General features: G+C 37.4%; 1 protein-coding gene across 1 annotated transcript in view; it reads left to right on the forward strand.

Annotated features, from left to right (window-relative positions):
• The first annotated feature begins 1465 nt into the window (after nucleotides 1–1465).
• Nucleotides 1466–22688, forward strand: part of LOC101403266 (alpha-fetoprotein-like) — a 41682-nt gene continuing 20459 nt past the window's right edge. Inside the window, exons 1-9 of the mRNA XM_087434725.1 lie at nucleotides 1466–1550; nucleotides 2663–2714; nucleotides 2858–2999; nucleotides 4325–4536; nucleotides 10085–10217; nucleotides 13570–13667; nucleotides 14792–14921; nucleotides 20583–20797; nucleotides 22293–22425. Coding sequence (XP_087290851.1) covers nucleotides 1466–1550; nucleotides 2663–2714; nucleotides 2858–2999; nucleotides 4325–4536; nucleotides 10085–10217; nucleotides 13570–13667; nucleotides 14792–14921; nucleotides 20583–20797; nucleotides 22293–22425 — 1200 coding nt within the window. The remainder of the gene's footprint in view (nucleotides 1551–2662; nucleotides 2715–2857; nucleotides 3000–4324; nucleotides 4537–10084; nucleotides 10218–13569; nucleotides 13668–14791; nucleotides 14922–20582; nucleotides 20798–22292; nucleotides 22426–22688) is intronic.

Below are 22688 nucleotides of genomic sequence, written 5' to 3' on the forward strand. Positions count from 1 at the left end.
TAATTTTGGCTGTTTTTTTAAAGAGAACTTAGCTTAGCACACATATAATAGTTTTTTTTTCCTTAAGGGCCAACTCCAATCAATTGATAGTGGCTGTCCTGTGGCGTTGTGCTGCGAATGATTCCAAGGCTGAGCCTAGGTTCAGAGACAAAGAGTGCAGTGATAATTAGTAATGTTGGGAATGGGGGATAGTCTGGCAGCACTCATCCAAACCATTTGCTATCCCTAGAGAGCTAAGTCCATTTCTGATAGCTCTAGGATGCTTAGAGTGAGATCTTAAGGGGACAGCTCTGAGGATGCGTGACAGAAGAGATGCTGAGCTTTTGGACTGTTTGAAGGACCCTGAAAAGGATGATGAAAACCTACCAAGGATAATCTTCCCTTTGTTGATCCTGGCTTTCTGTCACACAGGGCCATTTATATTCTTCACCATAAGCCAATGCGTCCCAAATCTAAATAATAACAGACGTGTTTGTTCTTTTTCAGGCAAACATCTCTCTCTTACTTGTGATATTTCTTTGCATAGGAAACCAGAAATGAGACTTTGCATGTAGCAGAATTAAGTAATGGACTGTCAGCTTTAGGGATTATCTGGTCTAAACCCTCCATTTATAAATGAGGAAACTGAGGACAAGAATGGTTAAAGTAGAAACCAGTGATCTCCCATTTCCCCAAATTTTGGACTTTACATGTATCTTAGACTTTTTATTTAATCAGTAATTGCTTGTTTCCTGCCTTAGACCCAGGAACTGGATGATAGGCAAAGTAGACTACAGCTGAAGAAGGTTGGGACCTTAGCTTTTAATACTAGTTCTTGGGTGATGCGGGCTCAGAAGTCAGACAGACTTGAATTTCTACCTGTGAGTCCATGAGCAAATTATACGACCCTAAGTCTTAATTTCTTATTCAAGAAATAAGAATTTTTCTACCTAAATATAGTCATATAAAGTTCCAGACCCACAGTAAGCACTCAATAAATTCAATCCCATTCCCTTGGGTTTGATCCCAAGGCCTGTGCTTCCCACTCTCTCCAGCGGCTTGAAAATGTCCCCAGCACTGGAACTGAGGCCCTAATCATTTATTTGAATCTGGGGTAGTACATGTTTACTCTCTCCCCTGCCACTTTAGAACTTTGTACATGTCAACAGGCGTTTCCAGGAAATGAGATATTTACCAAAAGTGTTTATTGATCATTACAAAGCCTACATGATGTAATCTTGAAAAAAAACCAAGTGGATTGACATGACTCATTTTAAAATCCAGTATTCATTAATGAATGCTGTCTATCAACAATATCTTTTCATTGCCATGAATTTCTTCAATTTTATCAAGGATGTCATGGCCTGCAAAAAATATTTGCCAGAGAAAGGTTAATTATTAATAGCAATTACTCCAAAAGAATATAAAAGGATTCTTCAATTCTCTCAAATGATGGAATACCTTCAATAAAGGTTCATCTGAAATAATGAAGACTGTTAAATTCATATCTTTTCTTGTTTTCTTCAGCTACATTAAATGTCAAACTCTTCAGAGAAGTTTACTAGATGCAGGTAGGGAATTCTATTTACAATCTATACATCTCATGTACCAAGAGATAAGGTATAATGACTATTAAAATTTATACGGAAAGGCATATCTTTCTCAGTGGTCATCACTGTCAATAGAGTCATTGAAAATTGCTAGAAATTAAGTTGTGGAATGGATACGGAAAGAGAGCTAATATATTGGGGCAACACACACAGGAAGATCTCATTTCTTCCATTCTAGGTGAGAGGATGATCCATTTCAAACTTGTATTTGAAATTAGATAAGTGATTTTAGATAGAGGAACACTGTTTATAGGGCCAGGAACAGTATTATGAGCAACATTATTCAGTACCTATCATGTGCCAGGCCCTGTGCTCACTGCTTCACACATGTGCTTTCATTTAATCCTAACAACCACCCAATGTAGTAGAATTTATTTATATTTTATAATAGAGAAATAGAAACTCAAAAGACCTTATTATTTTCCCAGGGTCATATTAAGTATCAGAGCTAGAAGTTGAACTCAGAATAGCTGAGTAGCCGTTCCCTGTGTTAACATAGCGAACAATAATGGTTTCTTTCTTTAATAGATAGCTGCCAAGCTCTTTAGAAGCTATTAACATAGGAGGGAAGACATTGTTTTCAGTGGAGAACATGTGTATGTTTTGAGTGGGGGTGATGAAGAAGATGAAGATGACGAGCAAATCCAAGATGTAGAGATGTTGTCTTTGCCAAATTAAGCCTGTCAAATTGTTAATGTTTATACTTTTGTTCCTAATGCTAAACTTTAATTTTCTTAATATTCTTTGGGTGTGTTACTAACTTCTAATGTGAAGAGTGAAATAACCAAGTTTAATTAATTCAGAAATGTCAGCACAAATACTTGCAACTTATTTGTAGGCCAATGATAGATTTTGACTATGCAATATAGTTGAATAGAAATAAGTCATTACATAATACAGTTTAAATAAAAGTGAAGATATATTCTGGTAATTTGTTCTAATTTATGATAGTAAACAAAAATAGATCTGGAAATTAATGAGTAAATAAATATAGATTTCGGAATTGTAAAGGAGGATTTCAATTTGGAAAATTTCCTCTTGCACAAATTAATCTTTTTTTTTTTTTTTTCCAGCCATGCAGTATATTAAAAGCCAGAATTATCTGGAGGAAAATTTAAAAGACATGTGAGTTTTATTACCAATATTCTTTCATCTGAAATTTGAAATCACATTAATTCTTTTGGGGATGTGGGACAGTGATGTAAAAAAGAATGATGGAGGAAAGGGTTTGATTCTCTCTTGAACACTCACACAGCGTCATGTTTCAGCACTAGCATTATGGTTGCTCAGTTTCTTCAGAAATCAACTTATAAAGAAGTCCAAACCATAGTTAAAGAGTTGGTAGATCTTGCAGAGAAGTGCAAGAGTCTAAAGCGACATGAGTCACCTTCAGAATGCTCTCACCACCTGGTAGGTGAATCATGTTCTGTCTTTTTCTCTTTTTAAAAAAACTAAATTGCAACCAAAAGATGTTGTTATGAGGGGGGATGGTTGAACAATTAGGCAGAGGATTTTAAGGTCACAATATGTACATGAATCACTCTCAAGATATAATCTTTGTAGGGTTATAAACCTACGGTTTATCAGTTCATCCCTGGAAGATTGGACTCTCAGAACCAAACACTCAAGAGAATGAATTATAACCTAGAATGCCAATTTGTTAATTTAAGTTGGTTGCTCTGCCTCTGTCACTAGAATACTATTGTCTGACTTCCTCATATAAAGCTTCCTGGGAAATTAAAGTACTAACTTAAAAAGGTTTCTAAGAGAATATGAAAAAGAAGAAAGAAGTGAATATTATTATAGGCTCTTTTTCCCAGTTAGTAGAGAATCTTGGGAATTACTATTGTCTCTTATAAAGTATGTCTATATTGTGATTAGCAAATTCTTGATAAACACTAACATCTTACAAATTACATATTTTTGGATCAATTATTCTCATGCTAAACAATTTAAAATACAAATGAATAGTTTTCTTCTTTATTTATAGATTTTTTTTTACTCGGTCTTCTTGGAGCTAAAACCTACCTATCTTTTACTAGACTCTAAGTAGACATAGAAAAATCATCAGTCTTATTAGAAACACATTTTAAATGAAGTACTTCTGCCAATAGCTACTCTCACTTATTTTACAGTGATTCTCTCTTATTTCCACTTCAAATGATGACCTTTTGCTGCCCTTATCCCCCAAATCTGGAAACATATGTCATTTGAAGTTTACAGCATCCCACACATTTGCTGCCATCTGAAGGTATTTGAAACTGAATTATTACATTTCCATTTGAATATTTGACACTGAACAAACGTTGCCTCAGAGGTCAATTTTAAAATAGGTTCCCACGGAAACGAAAGTGAAAACAATTAGGAAGCAAAGAAACCAAACTACTATCTATTTCTTGGTGGATAGTTCTCATTAAAAATACTTTGGTTTCTTTAGGCGCTGGACATTTTGGCTTATGTTTATTTTAATACCTCTCAACTGTACGGAAATGAAGCAATTACATGGGAAAGGAGAGAATGATAAATTCTATTTGGTCAGTGTGCAGCATGTGGGAATTTAGACTTAAAAACCTAAAAGGCTTTTGCTCAAAAGAGCTATGTCCAGGGACTATTAGATACAAAGTTTAAGATTATGCACTCAGTTGCCCTTTCTTTATAAAAATTCCTTGACTTTCCTGTGGCTAGGAATATAGACCACACATGATTCCCCTTTGAGTTATTATTTCTTCCTACAGATGACTACTTTTCTAGAGCATATTTGTAATGACCAAGGAATGGCTGACAAACATATGTTTTCTGACTGTTGCAATATCAATAACACGGAAAGACACAAGTGCTTCCTATTACACAAAAAAGATGATGCAGATTACAGTGATATATTCCAAATTCCAAATCCTGAGCAGATCTGTGAGATGGTCAAAGAGCATCAAGTGTCAATGAAGGAGAGGTAAGTCATTTCTCCTTGCCGTTGTCTTTGAAGAAGAGCATTTTCCAAATTTGAAGACAGATCTTTTTTATAAAAGAGCCCCTGAGAACACAATGCTTTATTACATGGAATTATAGTGAAAATTTGAGCTAAAATATGTATTTTTCTCCCTCAGAATGACAATTATGATCTTAGTGAACCCAACAGGGCATGAAAATGTCTGTGCCATGAAACACTATAAATGACTAGGACCCGGGAAGGACTCAGCTCCTTAAGGGTTAGATTAGTCAGACCAGTAACAAATGATGTTGATGAATGATGTCAAGAAGGCCAAGCATAATAAACAAAGAATATTGGGGACAGAGAGCAGGTAATAACTCAAGCAAGGGGCTGCAATTTGGGAGATTCACCAAGGGAAGGCATGAGGGGTACCTGATATGCATGGAGATAGAATCTGTCATTGGGAAACTAGGAATAAGTAACAATTGTAGATTAGACAGAGATGAGTTTTCTACTTAAGAACTCTGATTCTATAATTTCCACCTGGAGGTGATAGCATTATAGGAAATGGATAGGCGAGCTCATATTTTGGTTTCCTACCTAGCATAGAAGTCTATCTTTTGAGAGTGGGGTATGAGCAAGTGGCTGGGGTTTAGAGGCAGGAAACCAATGCCTAGAGAGGTAGAAATGACAAGAGAAATATAAGGCTTCAGTTCTCAAGGAATGCAGTTTGGGCCATCTTATCAAGAGAGACTCAGACACGGGGAATAAGGCAAAGATCTGATTGCTGGATCTACAGTGCAAGGAGCATGGTGGTGATTTGATTTCAGATTTTAGACATGAAATTCTACACGAGGGATGAATGAGCAGACAGGGTGACTTGATGCTGAATAACATAAACTCCTTTAATTCACCCATGCAGGAGCAGAACTGCCCCAGAAATTACTGAGACTCCAAAGAAGGAATCAAGTGGCCCCAGGTCCTGAGGAAGAAAGGACTAAGGGACAGGGGATTGGGCAGGTTCCAAGGTGTCTGACGTTAGTGGCAACCAAATGCAAACCAAACTATGAGCTTGGCTACCTATTTACTGTAGTGTTATCCACTCTAGGTCAGAATTATAGAATCAGGTTTGGGTTGGAAATTCAGACACTACAAAATCTAACCAATACTCAGGCAGTGAATCTTATCTCTTCTTGAACATTTACAATGAAGCCAGTATTAAGGAATTAGTTTATATGCTAATTTTAACTTATGTGGATACAACTATAAATATTCAGAGGAAAAATAATTTTCTAACTACTTGCCTTATAATTATAAGCCAATAACATTATTTAATTCCTAGGAAATAGTAATTTATGTCAAAGCTGGAGGAAAAGTCTGCTAGTTCGGACTTATCAAAAGACAGCAAAGTATACAGATACACAAAACCATAGTCACTGTGCCTTTGGATTATCTAAGGAATTTTCAATAACAGTTTGATCATTGTCAACTTCCAACCAAGTGTGACCTTATGTTACCTTACAATAGAGACATTTCATTTTTATTTTCTGTGAGGAAGATCAGCCCTGAGCTAACATCCATGCCAATCTTCCTCTTTTTGCGGAGGAAGACTGGCCCTGGGCTAACATCTGTGCCCACCTTCTTCCACTTTATATGGGACACTGCCACAGCATGGCCTGACAAGCAGTGCGTTGGTGCACACCTGGGATTCAAACCCGGGCCACCAGCAGCGGAGTGAGCGCACTTAACCGCTATGCCATGGGGCCAGTCCCGGGACATTCCATTTTTTAAATGGCTCTAATTATTAGAAAGCTTTTATTTATACTAAGTTAAACTTTGCCTTTGTAGATTTGAAATTAGATTGGCTCATATTGAATATCCTCTAAGGGAACTAAGTTACTGTAGCACAAAATGAACTCTTAATTCAGCACAGTACCCAATAGAGAGGAGAAGTATTGAATGACTCCAGTGAAATTTCATATTGGCCAAGAATTTTGCCTTATCTTGGGAGGCAGGTGTATGTTGATAATATTAGTTCGGCTATTCTATTTCTACAAGTTGGGCTTGAGAAACTCTGCTGATACAAACCTTTTGACTGAACTTCCAAGGGTGAGGCTTGGGGCCCCCTGGTGAGAGTGAAGAGGGGGGTTTTTTTGCAAAGCATAGACTTACTTTTCTAAGTCTTGTCCAGTTGCAAATAAATGAGGTTCAGTTCTAGTATTTGACTTACTTTTCCCTCTTCATGGCTTATGGATGATTTTTCCCTTTATAGTTTTTTTTTTTAATTTTTTTTTTTTCCTGAGGAAGATGCACTCTGAACTAACATCTGTCGCCAATCTTCCTCTTTTTTTGCTTGAGGAATATTAGCCCTGAGCTAACATCTGTGCCAACCTTCCTCTACTTTGTATGTGGGTTGCTGCCACAGCATGGCTGATAAGAGGTGTAGGTCCATATCCGGGATCTGAACCCGTGAACCTGGGCTGCCGAAGTGGAGTGTGTGAACCTAACCACTATGCCATGGGGCTGGCCCCCAACTTTTATAGGTTTTTAAAAAGCAAAAGTAATAATCTCAAAATAGGCTAAATTTCACTGTGGTAGCAAATTGCCTCTAATTTTCAGCAGCTTAATATAACAAAAGTTTTATTTTTCACTTATACTATTTGCCAATGTAGATTGGTAGGAGGTCTGCTTATCATAGTCACTTAGGGACCCAGGCTGACAAAAACCCATGTCAATACTTGCCTCCTTGATTACTGTGGTAAGGGCAGGGGATGATGGTAAATCATGCATTGCCCCTTAAGCTTCTATTTGGCAGTAACACTCATCGTTTCTACTCACATATCAGTAACCAAAGCAAGTCACACTGTCATGCCTCACTTCAGAGGGGATGGGAATGTGCAATCCTACCATTTGCCTGGAAGGAAGGGAGCCAGAAATACTTGGTAAACAACACAAATGTCCACCACCTCAATCACCCACCAAATGAGAAAAGATTTCTTACTTTTAACCAAAAGGAAATGTTACCACAGGCTTGCTACACACATCAGGTGTTAGATAACGTCTCTGCTGATGTTTGGTTAGTGCCTCCTGCAAAATCTCACATCTTGCATTATGGCGCCATTATTCTGTATCTGGCTCTAGCTTTCAGAGAACAGCAAGAAATGCTCTTCTGATAAAGTCATGTATGGATATAGTTCCTGACCCCAGAAATTCTAGCACCTTCTTTGGTATGATTTAGTTTTCTAGATTCTGCAGAACTGGGGGATTCCCTGGCCATTTGTCATGAGATATAATTGCTTTTTCAATCGTTACAGGGAAAGCAATAAGAGCAAACTTGTCCTTTGATTAGACTACAATGGCTGCTGCAATTGTATCCTTAATTGTATCCTTAATCCTTAATACAAAGTGGAATGGGAGTTAGGGAAGTTGCAGGAATAAAGATATATGTATCATCCAAGGAACTGGGGGTAGGAGGAAGTTATCAAAGCATGAACCAAGTCCCTGTTCTTTATCTATCAGTTTCCCCATTATCTCTTTAATGTTGAGACCCAGGGCCATTTTTCTGGTGACATAGGCCTGCTTTGTAGACATTACATCCTAAACCTTCTTTAGGGACAACATAGTAATCAGGCTAGGCTAGGCTATGCTGTGGTAACAAGTAAATCCTAAAGCTTCAGTGACTTAATTCAATAAAGATTTATTTCTTGCTCATATCACAATCTATTGAGTGGTTCTCTTAGGTGACTCTTGAGGAGTCTCACTCTAAGCTAAAAATCTATGGGTGATTTTTTCTAGGCCCGACAACAAGCAATTACAAATGACAAGCCTCATAGGGGAAAGCTGCCCTTCCCACAGTACAATTGGTGCATAGTCAGTGCACTGCATTCTCTGAAGGAGTTGCAGTCAAGGACTCAGGCGCCCTGGCTGGATATGCTCCTACGCACAGCTGCATTCCTAGCCCATGTGCCTGCATTTGGAGACCTCTTTATGGGGGGCCTTGGACAGAGAACTTCCTCAGGCATCTCTGCTGAGAATTCCTTATGGGAGGAATAGAGGGAGAAACCTGAGGAGACTTTTCTGCACTCTAACTCAGTACTCAGGGCTTTCTCACTTCCAGCCCTTTCCACTCTCCCTCTGCCTTACCTGAGGGTCCATAAAACAGCAGAAGCCTTTTGGTGGGGCTCCCTCAAGGGTTTTTGTCCCCCTGATCCTTGAATGGTGCTGGTCTGTAGAAGAAAATGGAAGGGGGAGAGTTAGCACTTTCTTCAGTGTAGCCTTTTGCTTATACTATCCCAGTAAGTGATTAAAGTCTTGACTCTTACTTTCATTTTGGCTTTTTCTCTTAATTGGCTACTCTGACACTTGGCATCTCAGCTGTCTCCAGCTCAGCTTGGCTCCTAACAATTCTCCTCCAAGGGGTAACTCAAGAATGCAAGATGTTTCCTTCTTGGAGCCATACCATCTGGAGCATGTGTTTCTAAGATCATGTGAAACACGAAAAGAAATAGTAGGGAACTGTGCACAGAAATTAATAGCCAAACCTGGAAGTGGTGTATAGCACATTCATTCATATTTAACTGGTGAGAACTCAGTTACACGTCCCCAAACTAACTGCAAGGGAGGCTGGAAAAGTACTCTTTCTGTGCACACAGGAAGAGAAAATGGAAACTCGTGTTTTTACATAGGTGTGTGTGGTATTTTGAGCAAGCTTTGCAGGGTACTACGAGGAGATATGATTATAAGTGAAGGTAGTCCTGATGCCCAGGCTCTCTAATGAGTGTGAGGAATGAATTAGAGAAGGAAATAAAGACTAGAGATTTAGTAACAAACCAAATATTGAGTGATGCATCTTGGAGGACAATGGCATTAACTTTCTTAGCCTAGAAAGAACTTCTGGATGATCTTGAGAGACTCCTTTCCACCCACCAGTAGCTTCTAAATTTAATTCCTCTGCACTAGCTGTACCATCCCACATTTACAATTCAGTTTAAACTGTTGAACTTTCTACCTCCCATTCCTGAGATAAAAGTGAAAAGTTCTTTTTTTTTTTTTTTTGTGAGGAAGATTAGCCCTGAGCTAACATCCATTGCCAATCCTTCTCTTTTTGCAGAGGAAGACTGACCCTGGGCTAACATCCATGCCCATCTTCCTCTTCTTTTTATGGGATGCCGCCACAGCACGGCTTGACAAGTGGTGCATTGGTCCTCGCCTGGGATCCGAACCTGCGAACCTCAGGCTGCCGAAGCAGAGCCTGCGAACTTAACCACTACACCACCGGGCTGGCCCCTAAAAGTGGAAAGTTTTAATTATTGATTTTCTTTCCCCATGAGCCCAGAAGGTAAAGTTGATCACTTCATGGGCACTTGGGGAATGTCTGACTAACCTCACAGTGATCTGTCCATAGTGAACATTTGATGCATTTAAGTATAGCGCTACCTCATCTCCATCACCATGAAATTCTAGAAGTTTCAGGTCAACAAAACTAAATGAATCCTAAGTTTTTAAGAAACAATGTCAGCACATGTTCTTGAATTCCAAATTACGCAACTTTGTATTTGTCCAATTACAGGTACATTTACGAAACTTCTAGAAAGCATCCATTCTTGTTTGGACCCACTGTTCTGACCATGTCTGCTTGCTACGAAACAGCTATTCAGTCATGTTGTCGAGAAGAAAATAAGACTGAATGCTTCCAGATAAAGGTGAAATATTTCTATGTCAGCTGATATTTAGGGTCTTGCCATGCCGAGTGCGGACTGTGGACCAGCAGCATATCCATATACTGGCGTATACTGTTAGAAATGAAGAATCTGAGGCTCTTCTCTAGACCTACTAAATAAGACTGCCTTTTAACAAGATACCCTGGCAATTCGTATAGCCATCAAAATTTGAGAAGCATGATCTAGTATAGACAGTAGTTTATAATAAATATTTAATATTTCAGTTACTATTGCTGCATAAAAACACCCCAAAATTGGGCCGGCCCCGTGGCATAGTGGTTAAGTGCGCATGCTCCGCTGCTGGTGGCCCGGGTTTGGATCCCGGGCACGCACCGACACACGGCTTGTCAAGCCATGCCGTGGCGACATCCCACATAAACTGGAGGAAGTTTGGCACCGATGTTAGCTTAAGGCCGGTTTTCCTCAGCAAAAAGAGGAGGATTGGCATGGATGTTAGCTCAGGGCTGATCTTCCTCAGAAAAAAAAGAAAAAATTTTTAAAAAAATTAAAAAAAATAAAAACCCAAAATTTAGTGACTCAAAACCATAGCAACTGTTTTATTCTCTCTCCTGATTTCTGTGGGTCAGGAATTCAGGGAGAGCCCCTCTGGGTAGTTCTGGCTCATGATCTTTCATGTGGTTGCAGTCAGACAATGGTTAGATCTGGGATTCTGAGGGGCTGAAGCCCTGGGGGCTTGTTCAACATCTCTTTCTTCTCATATAATCTCAGGGCATCTCCATGTGGTCTCTCTGTCTTGGCTGCTTAGGGCTTCCTCACAGCATGGCAACCTCAGTGCAGTTGGACTTCTTATATATGGTCAAAGGCTTCAAGAATGAGTATTCTAGTGGATACTCCTTTTATGACCTAGTCTCAGAAGTTACTTCTTCTGTACTTTATTGGATGAAACACCATAAAACCTCACCAGCTTGAAGGGGACAGTGTATATACTGTACCTTTTGATGAGAGAATTGTCCAAGTCTCATTGTAAGAAGAACACGGGCTAGAAGATGTTGTTCTAGCTATCTTTGGAAAATACAATGTGCCACACTTAATGTTAACCATGTGGACTTTTCTCCTTTGTTGGATAGATGTAAATCAGTGATTAGTTTCATGAGAAAAGTATTTTTTATGCATGTTCATTAAAGTTTCTAAATATCAACATAAAATAATCATCTTTACTTTACTGGAGGGTACCAGATGGATTTTCCAAAGGTCATGCTGAAATGAGCGGCAGTTTGATAACCATTGTGATGAATTCCTCAAAGCTAAATGCGGTGCCACTTTTTCTTTGCTGTTTTTTTGATCTTCTCAGTGAGAACTTATCTCATCTTCATCTAAACTCCATTGGAATTTTACTTATTTCTCCTTCTGAGCTCCTCATGGGCTACTTTGTGTAAGAAATTAAATAACGTATCTGAAGAGTTTCTGGTATATGCCAAGCACTCGGTAATTGTTGCTATTATCCTTAAAGTTATTTATACATATTTCTTACCTTTCTTTTAATTCTTCCCCTGGTGAACTCCAACTCCTTCAGAAGACAATTCCAAACTCCTAAGCAGGACAGTCATCTTTTCCCCTCTTGGTTTCATATAAATTAAAAACTAAAAGCAAGTGATTGTGCAGACTTAGTTTCATTAAATGGCATTTCTGAAAAATGAGCTTTTTCATGGAGGTGAGTTCTTTAGGTAACTTGCACTTACTATTTTAAGCATAAAGTTTTCTTAATCTTAACCCTTTTCAGTGGAAATTTTTCCTTAAGGTATAGCATGCACCTATGATGTGAAACATAAGCAGATGCTTTTAAGTTAGCTAAGAGTTCTTGCCTCCTCTACCTCACCTTGTGTTGTTTATAGTCTTGCTGCTTCCAGGATGTCTATTCCTAGCAATTTTTGCTCCTTCTTCAGAGAAAATTACATCACCAACTGTGTGAAAATCGTGTCTATGATCAGACATTACTTTTTGAGTTGTCTTCAGAGATCCTTTTATGAAAAAGAAGATAAACTTTTACGTATTTGATTTCAAATGGGTATAATACAACAAAATAAGGATAAAAATAATAATTATATTTGTTGTTAATTATATAAATATAATTAATTATATTTAATAATAGTTATTATTCAATAAAATTATCATTATTTTTCCAGTTTTGTGTTTTGAATATTGCCTTTGTATATATACATTTTCTAAATTGTTCTTAAAAATAGCACTGTCAGGTGCAGTTATCCAAAGTAAAAATAATGTATGGCCAATATAATGTGTTTTTTTGTGTGTGAGGAAGATTGACCCTGAGCTAACATCCATTGCCAATCTTCTTTTTTTTGCTGAGGAAGATTAGCCCTGAACTAACATCTGTGCCCATCTTCCTCTATTTTGCATGTGGAACTCTGCCACAGCAAGGCTTGATGAGTGGTGCATAGGTCCATGCCCGGGGATCTGAGCCAGTGAACTCAGGCCACTGAAGTGGAGTGCGCAAACTTAACCACTATGTCACCGGGCTGGCCCCCCAATATAATGTTTTAAGTAAAAATATAGAGTTATTTCAAAATTTTAAAATCTTGCTTGTATATTCCCACCACATAGAGATATCAATTTTGGTATATTTCCTTTTATTCATTTTTTCATTGACAGAGTTTATTTTGTACATTGTTGTGATCAAACTGAATATATAGTTTTGATTAGAGATTTAAACATACCTACTTTTTATTAGAAGTATACATCTTTTCAAAATTAACGTGTCATTATTTACTTAACAATCACTGTGCTGTTGAGACATTTTGTCTCCAAAATTTTGCCATTATAACAAAAAAAGTATGTTCTCCTTTTTGCATTGTTGTGTTTTTATTTATTTAGAAAATTTTATTAGCTATAGAGTTTCAAAAGTAGAAATCTTGGGTTAAAGAATACGAATATTTTGGGGGTGGGGGCTTCATTAATAAATATTGCAGAACTGAAGCATATATTTTAGATAACCAGTAGGAGACATGTCCAAGATGACAAGGTTAGTAAGTTAAATAAAAACAAAATACAACTGTAAGACATTACTGAAACTTATTCTAGTGGCTCTCTAGACTTTTCGTTGCTCACTTTCTTGTTCTCATTTATATTTTAAATGTTTGAGGTTCTCGGACAAGTGATCCCTGGGCAAGTGAGACGCTATTTTATTAAAAAAAAAAAAAATTATGCTTTTGCATTTGACCTCTTTTACATAAGACAAAAAACTTTCTAATTTTGAATAAATACACAATTTTCACTTTTCTCTTTTCCTTACTAATTATGAGATTAACTCTTTTTTGTTCTGACCAAATTTTTTGATGAGTTGTTTTTCTAATTACAGCTAGAACTGATCAGGAAATACACTAGAGAAATATCTTTGAGGCATCACCATTTATGTGAAATTGGGATTAAATTCAACCACAAACTAGCAAAAGCAGTGTAAGTTACCTATTTAGATTTGGGGACTGTGCTGCTATTGGATCGCTTCTTTTGATTAGACCCATTGGAAAAATTATTTTTCTCTCATTTAATATGTGTCTGAGTACAAACCTGGTTCTTTTCTCTGTTACTTGCCTGTGCAATAGCGCTCGCAGGGCTGTGCATGGAACTGCACAATCCTCGTCTCCACCCATTATCTCCTGCCTCAATTTCTTCCATCTGCTCAAATCTCTTTGCTGCTTCCTCAGCGCACAAAAGATTCTGTACATTCAGATGCAAGCACTTAATTGTTCTGCATGGTAAAGGCTGGAGGACAAAAAGATTTTCTTTTCTCTTGGAAGAAAATGAACTAGAACTAATTTTAGAAAGGATTTGTGACAACATGGATGGACATTGAGGGTATTATGCAAAGTGAAATAAGCCAGAGGGAGAAGGTCAAATATCGTATGATTTCCTTCATTAGGTAGTAGATAATAACAACAATAAACAAACACATAGGGACAGAGATTGGATTGGTGGTTACCAGAGAGGAAGGGGGGAGGGAGGAGGGTGAAAGGGATAATTCGGCACATGTGTGTGGTGATGGATTGTAATTAGTATTTGGGTGGTGAACATGATGTAATCTATGCAGAAATAGAAGTACAATGATGTACACCTGAAATTTTTACAATGTCATAAACCAATGTTACTGCAATAAACAAAAAATTAAAAAAAAAAGAAAAGAGAAAAAATAGAGTTCATAGAGCAATCTCAAAATACTAAGATATTTTTCTTTAAATAGAATGATCTTTCTCACCCAAAAAAAAAAAAAAAGTAGTAGATAATAACAACAGTAAACAAACACATAGAGACAGAGTTTGGATTGGTGGTTACCAGAGGGGGAGGGGGGAGGGAGGAGGGCGAAAGGGATAATTCGGCACATGTGTGTGGTGATGGGTTGTAAGTAGTATTTGGGTGGTGAACATGATGTAATCTATGCAGAAATAGAAGGATAATGATGTACACCTGAAATTTATACAATGTTGTAAACCAATGTTACTACAATAAACAAAAAATTTAAAAAAAAAAAAAAGAAAGGATTGAATTCAAAATGCTGTTTAAAATGTACTTAATTTTCCTTTTAGGGAATTGGTTCTGCTGACTAAAAAACAACCCAAAGCCAACTTTTCTGAAATTGCCAAACTCACCATGGTTATTAAAAATCTGCATCAGACCTGTTGTGAAGGAAATACAGTAGCATGTGTGGTTGGCAGGGTAAGAGCCTCTTTTCTTAAAACTCACTTCAACCTTTAAAATACACGTAATTAAATAAAGGTGACAGTGGTATAAAATGAATCTAAAAAAGTAATTATCATTTCTCAGTATTACCAGTGGAATGGTGTCTCACCTCCTTTCTCTTCCCAGCCCATGCAACAATTTTTTCTTCCTTCCTCCCTCCCTCCCTCCCTCTCTCCCTCCCTCCCTCCCTCCGTTCCTTCGTTACTTCCTCATCTTGTTTTACCTTATTTTATTCTTAAATTTGTAGAGCTGACCTCTAATTTACTTCCAAATTGGAATTATATTTCATTCATCTTTGAATCTCAAGTTCTGGAATTGCAACCTACACCCCCAGGCCATGGAGAAAGGGGAAGCAATCAAGGACAAAGAATGTTATCAAGCAGCAAGTGGTGTGGGGGCACGAACAGCATCATAGAACTTACCTGTCCCACATCCAAATGTAAAGTCTCAAAATTCTAGAGAAGGAAAAAAAAGTAACTGTCAAAACTTAATAAGGCTTTACTATGCCACAAGTTTAAAGTCATGTTCCTATTTTTTCTGCAGTTTTGAAAAGTGAATAATTTTCATCATGATTAAAAAAAACTCAGCAAGAAAAACTAATACCATGATTTCATGGAGATCCATGATTCTTATGGGCAGGAAGCCCCACCCCCAACCATTTTAGTCTCATCACACAACAGATTAAGTGATGTGGGTAACAATAGCAATTTAAATGGAAATCCTTGAATAGAACACTCAGTAGGTCCCTAGGATTCTAAGTCCTCAAATCTCTACTTTGCTGGAACAGAGAGTTGGGGTCAGGCCACAGCTTTTCCTTGGTAGTCATTGTCCAGGCTTAGAGCAACATTCAGTTCTACCACTCAGAAAGGCGACAGCTGCCACCGCCAGCTCCATCCTGGAGAGAGACAGTATAAAGTTGTCTCTTGAATTGCTGTTTGTATGACAAGATTCAGCTGGTGCTGGAAGGAGTCCTATCCTGCATACTTAGAAGAAGTGCTGGCTCTTCAAGACAGGATGTCAGAATCCTATTTACATAAAGATCAGGTGAATTTGGGGAAAAGTAAAGGGAACTTTGGGGCCTGACAAAATGCATCCTAATTAAAACAAAACAAAACAAAATCTCTAAAATCCCTTAACGCATAAACAATACCTATGCTAAACCAGTAACTCTGGAACAGCTCCCATTTAGTCTACACTACGACAGAAATGTCAGAACAACCTTCAGATATTTAATTGCATTGGCCAGTATTTATAAACATTATAAAATAAATGTAGATTGTTTTGACGTTCCTGTCTTGGTCCAGACTATAATAAGAACAGGTTGATTAGAGTTACTGGCTTGACAAAGACATTGTTTACGTTTTGAGAGTTTTCATTCTATTTTAGAGGTTTTGTTTTCTTTTGCTCTAATTAGGATGGATTCTGAACATTAGTAAATGTTCTTTTGTCTTCTTAAGGTGATCATTTGATTCTATCGTGTGACATTCATTGGTGATTGGTGAACTATATTAAAAGATTTCTTAATTTTTAACCATCTTTACATTGCTCAAGTCAATCTCACTTTACTATATCTCTGGACCATGTATCTATCTATCTAAAACTGTCAAATATTTGCATTTATGTTTAGATGTGAGATGGATATAGAACTTTCTTTTTTGGCACATACTTTATCAGGTTTTGGTATTCGCTTATGCTAACTTTTAAAAAATGAATTAGAAGTTTTTTCTTTTGAATTCTCTGAAATAAATAGTGTTGAGACTTATCTGTTTTGTGAAGGTTTGAAAGAACTTGGCTGTGAAGCTGGAGCAGGGATGGAGATAGAAACTGCTCTGATCACTTTTCTATTTCTTTTGTTATGGATTTATTTTAACATTTTTCAGTCCATCCTCACTATTCATGAATTCTGTACGCCTGAATTCACCTACTTGCCAAAATTCATTAGCAACCCCAAAATCAATACTCACAGACCCTTTGTGGTCATTCATAGACTTGTGCAAGCTCAGAGCAGTGGGAAATTTGAGTTGTCTGATGCACATTGTCCCAGCTGAGATGGAACAAGAGGATGTTCTGCTTTCTTATTTTCACTCTGATGCTGTAAATAAGTGTTCTTTTTGTGGTCTATTTAGTGCCTCATTTTTCACATTTTTTGCTTTTTATTGGGGATTTATCTGTTTAAATGGCTCCAAGCGTAGTGCTGAAGTGCTGTCTAGTGTTCCTAAGCACGAGAGGCTGGGATGTGCCTTATGGAGAACATACGTGTGTTAGATAAGCTTCGTTTCTGCGTGACTAGCAGTGCTGGTGGCTCTGAGTTCAATGTGAATAAATCACCAATATATATTAAGTAAAGTGTCTTTAAACAGAAACATACATAAAACAAGGCTATGTCTTGATCTGTTGATGAAAATGTGGCCGGAGGCTTGCAGGAACCTAATCCTGTATATCCCTTAGGGCTGATAATTCAGTATTCACGAAATCAGTGTTTATAACTACTGTGAATAATGAGAATCAACTGTACTTATTTTTTGTCAGGTTTTAAAATATGCATTTTCCTTTAAAAAGTCTCCTTCATCAGCATTTTCTCATTTAGGAATATAGAGTTCTACGTGATAATATTATTATTTGATAATTAAAAACATCAATTATGTAATTATACTTCCTTTTCCCAATGTATTTGTGTTTTCTCCTTTAAATAATTAGCTTTGTGAAGGGACTATTTAATTTATTGATCTTCTCAAGACAAAGTTCTTAGACTTATTTATGAATTCTACTGGATTTCTTCTTTTAATTTTATTAATTCTCTCAGGTTTGTTTAATTGATTTATCTCAATTGTTTTGGTTGACTTAGTTTATTTATATTCATTCTTTTTGTGTGTGTGTGAGGAAGATCAGCCCTGTGCTAACATCTGCCAATCTTCCTCTTTTCTTGCTGAGGAAAACTGGCCCTGGGCTAACATCCATGCCAACCTTCCTCCACTTTATATGGGACACCGCCACAGCATGGCTTGCCAAGCGGTGCGTCAGTGTGCGCCCGGGATCTGAACTGATGAACCCCGGGCTGCCGCAGCGGAGCGCGCGCACTTAACCACTTGTGCCACCAGGCCAGCACCTTATACTCATTCTTTTTTTAAGGACTTTGTTAACAATAATTATTTTGTGTGAACTATCATTTCCTTCATACAATATATGCTCCTGTTTATTTTTTATGTTGATTTGATTCTCTCTTGATTAGAATATTTCTCCTTGTGCTTTCAGGAATGGTGTATGGATTGTATATGTTTGAGTCGTGTGTCCTAGAAAATTTTCAAGTTTTATCAGTTCTCATTATATCCTACCATGTTTCACAGCATCACACCAACTCATAAAGCAAAGATGCTTATAATAGATATTAATTTTTAATATTAAGTGATACAAATTAAAATAGTTTGTCTAGTGTGTCACTCAGTCAACATAATTCAACTTTTTGTGGTAAAGTTCTCTCTCTTTTTCTTTGGCTTCACAGTGCTATTGGACCAACACTGTAGGATTGTATAATAATTGCTATAGAACTAACTTTTAAAAAATGCTTTCTGTGTGCCAAGCACTAATTCTAAGCATTTCACTTTTCCTTAACAAGCACTTTTTCAGTACTTACTCTGTGCCAGGCTCCTTTCTTTGTTCTTAACAAATATTAACTCATTTAATTCCCACAATCTTTTTAGGAAGTAAGTATTATTTTATCCCCATTTTGTAGACTAGGCAATTGAGGCGCAAAGAGACAAAGTAGCTTGCTTAAGGTCGCACAGCTAGGATGTGGCAAAGTCAGGATTAGAACTCAGGAAATATGATAGAGCTACAGCTGTCAACTGCTGCACTATTTTATTTTTCCAGTGATGATTGCAAAGGTGCTGTCTAGAAAACAATGGGTGGTAGAAGTTTTTTATCTACTTGGTATGCCTATATTCTCACCGTTTTTTTCATCAGTTTTTTTTCCCCCTTCTACTACCCTTTAAAATTTGGTATTCCCAATACAGCTGTTCTTGGCCTTTTCCCTTCTTATTTTGTCAATCAGAGCTGGCTACCATCCAGCAAGGATTCACTCTCCCCTTCCATAGTCTAGAGCAGTTGCTGGGCCATGAACTACATTTGCTACCTGTCTCACAACTATTGTGGGGCCACCTGACCCAGTTCTGGTCAGAAGTGATTTATGTCATTTCTAGGCCTGGCCTATAAAAATCTCCTGGCCAAAGCACCCCCGATCTGAAGGCAGCATTAGAAGCCACGGGTTGCAGATGACAGAGCCTCTGTCAGCCAGGTTCCCAGAACTATTGCCTAGAGGCAATACATCTTCCCTTCACAATGGGACTTTATTGAGACAGAAGCAAACTTGATTCTATTAAGCCACTGAGAGCATGCCAGTTCCTTAACTAATGCGCACACTCTCCCTTATCAGTCTCAACCTGACCCCATAATGTAGCTTCAACTTACCACTCTTCAGTTCTAGACCTTCAGCCCATTCTTCTTTTTCTTTCTTGAGCCCTATATTCCCAGGTGCTTAGAGGAAATCTCCATGTAGATGCCTCATAGATGCCTTAAGTCATCTTAGCTCTATACAGTGAAATCTTTGGCTTTCTTTTTTAGCCATCCTCCTCAAACTTATTCTTTTCTCCTGAATATCAATTTCAGCAAATTGTGCTAACATCAACCCAGTGTCCCACATCATTCTAGATTCTTCGTCTTCATCCCATCCCCTGCCTCCAATCTAATTATTGTTTATCAAAATCTTGTCAAATATACCTCTCAGTAGCTCTTAAGTGTTCTTAAGTGTGTACAATCATTCATTTCATTCAAGTCTTATTAATTCTCAACTAAATTTTCCCAATAACCTTCAAATATCCTATATATCATTTTCCAAATATGTCATGCCCTTTCACCTCTAAGATTCTTTATATATAAAGATGAATAATTCTAGCATGCTCTTCCTCCTCATTTGTTTCCAATTAACTTGTATTTGTCCTTCAAGATTCAAGTCATTAAAGATCTTCACTCTGTGATCTATCTAGTTTGGATTGCCAATCTCTCTTTTTTCTTCCAAAGTATATGTGCACTTCCCTTATAACTTCTATTATAATGCATTTTTATTGTTGTTTAATTATTTGACTGTCCAACTAAATTATGAGTTCCTTAAGTGTAGAGACTAGCTTATTCATACACATACACACATAACATTTGTGTGTATGTTTAAGTATATATGTAAGTGTAAGAGTAATACTGCTGTAATATAATACTAATGTGTATAGTAAGTGACAGAGACATAATGTTTCCTAAACTGGGATCCTAAAACAATACAACAATAGCAAAACAATAAAACTCTTCATTTGTATTTTGTTGGGCTAAACATGGAAACAATAATACAGTCTGTCTCCTCTTAAGTTCTGTAAGAGATGTTAAAAGAGCTTGTGACACTTGAATAAGGTCGAATAGAGAAGCTTTCCTTATTACAATGAGTTATCATAAATGACTTTTTTGGTCTCTCAGTTTGCCAAGGATAAAGCAATAGAAGATGCCAAGTTTTTCTCTGGTTTTCTGCTGATAACAATAAAAATAAATAAGTTCAGACTGAAGTCATCAAAAATAACTGCTCCCTTTTATGTTTTATAGAGCCAGCTCATGAACTATACCTGCTCTAAACAGGCTGTGCTATCCAGCAAGATCACTCCATGCTGTGAACTGCCAGTGCCATTCCAAGGAGAATGCATTATCAACTCAGAAAATGATGACAAACCTGATCTTTCATCCCTGCCACTCAGCAGGTTCACAGAAGACCAATTTGTGTGTGAACAATTCACTGACAAGCACGATGAATTCCTACAAGAGTAATATAGCTTTTTGCAAAATCTTAATGAAGGGGTATTGTATTTATGGATTCTTTGGGAGAGGTTGCAAAGTCAAATGACGACAGAGGCTAGCCAATGATGTAAGTGAGTGGTTAAATAAGAACTATGTCCAAGAGGAGTTTCTTTGTGGAGTCCGAAGTCGGCAGCTACTATTTGGCTCCAGCCGCTTGTTGCCATATAGGAATGCAGGCTTTGGGTGGTTGGGTCTACTGCATTTTGAGAGAACCTGGAAGTCTCTTGATTTTTAAATGTTGACAACTAACACAGAAATTTTTTAAAACACAGTGAAGGTCAAGTGTTTGCAAGCTTTTCTCTAAGGGACTTAGAGTCATCTCTAAGTAAGAGTTTCAGATTGGTATACCTGGTCAGTTCTTCTATTCTAATTAATTTAATACCCACTACCAAAGCCATGGTGTGACATTTAAAGAATAGAGAGGTGGAGTATTAACGTCTCTGGTGTCCATTCAGAAGTACATATTAATTTGTACTGTACATAAGGCAGACTGACTTCAATATATAATATTAAGACAGTATTGCTGTGTGATTAAAATATTTCCAAAGTCACTTTGTGAAGCATTATTTGGAGCAAATAAATTCCAACAAGACATAAGAGTTTGAGTTTTCTTCAAAATTCTTTGTAGAGCGACTGTAGCTGTATTTCTGAAATCATGTTTAATACTGGCTTATAAAAGTAAATGTCGCTACCTGAACCCTCTTATTCCTAAACTTGCATTTGGTACTGAAAAAGTCGATAGGCACAACTTCCTAGGGGAAATCACATTAGACTACGAGTTGGGAGACCTGAGTTCCAGTCTAGCTTGGTCATGCATGAGCTTTTGAATGCAGGTCAAGCCACTTCATTTCCCCAGGCTTTTGGGTTCCAACTGTACATTGAAGTGGTTGGATAAGGTCACTTCAAAGGTCCCTCCTGTGATTCTATGATTCCTTTAAAAATATTCTAGAGTCTACATTTCTCTTTCTTGTAACCCAAAAGAATGTGTAGATTATGCATGGACTACTCATGCTTGAAGGCTTATGTGGAAAAGAGGGCAAGATGGTGATTTAATACCTAGCCAGCACTTCCTTTCAAAAAAGTTGTAATACTTATAAAAGTTAGCCTCAAAGATCATTGCAAAAATGTATTCTCACCCAAACACTTGAAATTAATTTCTAGTAAAAGTAAGTAGAATCCCCAAGCTAGGAACTATCAGCTAATCAGGATGTTTTAGACTCAAGTCTGGATCTGCCACTCACTACAGTATGACTTTTGAAAAATCATATAATTTTATTGATTTGGTTTCTTTATCTCAAATTGTAGTCAATAAAACCTTTCTGCGAGCCTCCCAAGGTTTCCAACGGCTTTGGGTCAGTTAGAATATTGAATATATTTCATAGTCGTAATTGGCTTTTGAAAGAAAACTCATGGCCTCTGAATTTTACTGTTTACTTTCTAATACATTTCCTATGGATACAGGTTTCTTTATGAATATTCAAGAAGACATCCAGAGTTGGCAGTTCCAGTGATTTTAAGAGTGGGTACGGTATATCAAAACTTACTGGGAAAATGCTGTAAATTAGAAAATCCTCTGGAATGCTATAGCCATGGGGTAAATTCCTTTTTTTTAACCTGTTACCTGTAGTGATTACAAACATAAGAAAAATTTCAGTGCTATTAGTAATGTCATACTTTTGTAAGATGATTATGCTACACAAGAAATATGATTCCCATCTAAACCAAAGACCACATCATCATCCAGTAGCAACTGTCTGGGCGAGTCACTGTCTTACAGATTCTGTGCTTCATGAAACCTTTTCTGTGCCATCTCCTCTTTAGGGTGAATGTTTGCTTGGCACAGTAGCAGGTAGCACG

The sequence above is a fragment of the Ceratotherium simum genome, chromosome 8 (genome assembly GCF_057802395.1).
Source record: "Ceratotherium simum simum isolate JZ-2026a chromosome 8, ASM5780239v1, whole genome shotgun sequence".
NCBI classification, from domain to species: Eukaryota; Metazoa; Chordata; class Mammalia; order Perissodactyla; family Rhinocerotidae; genus Ceratotherium; species Ceratotherium simum.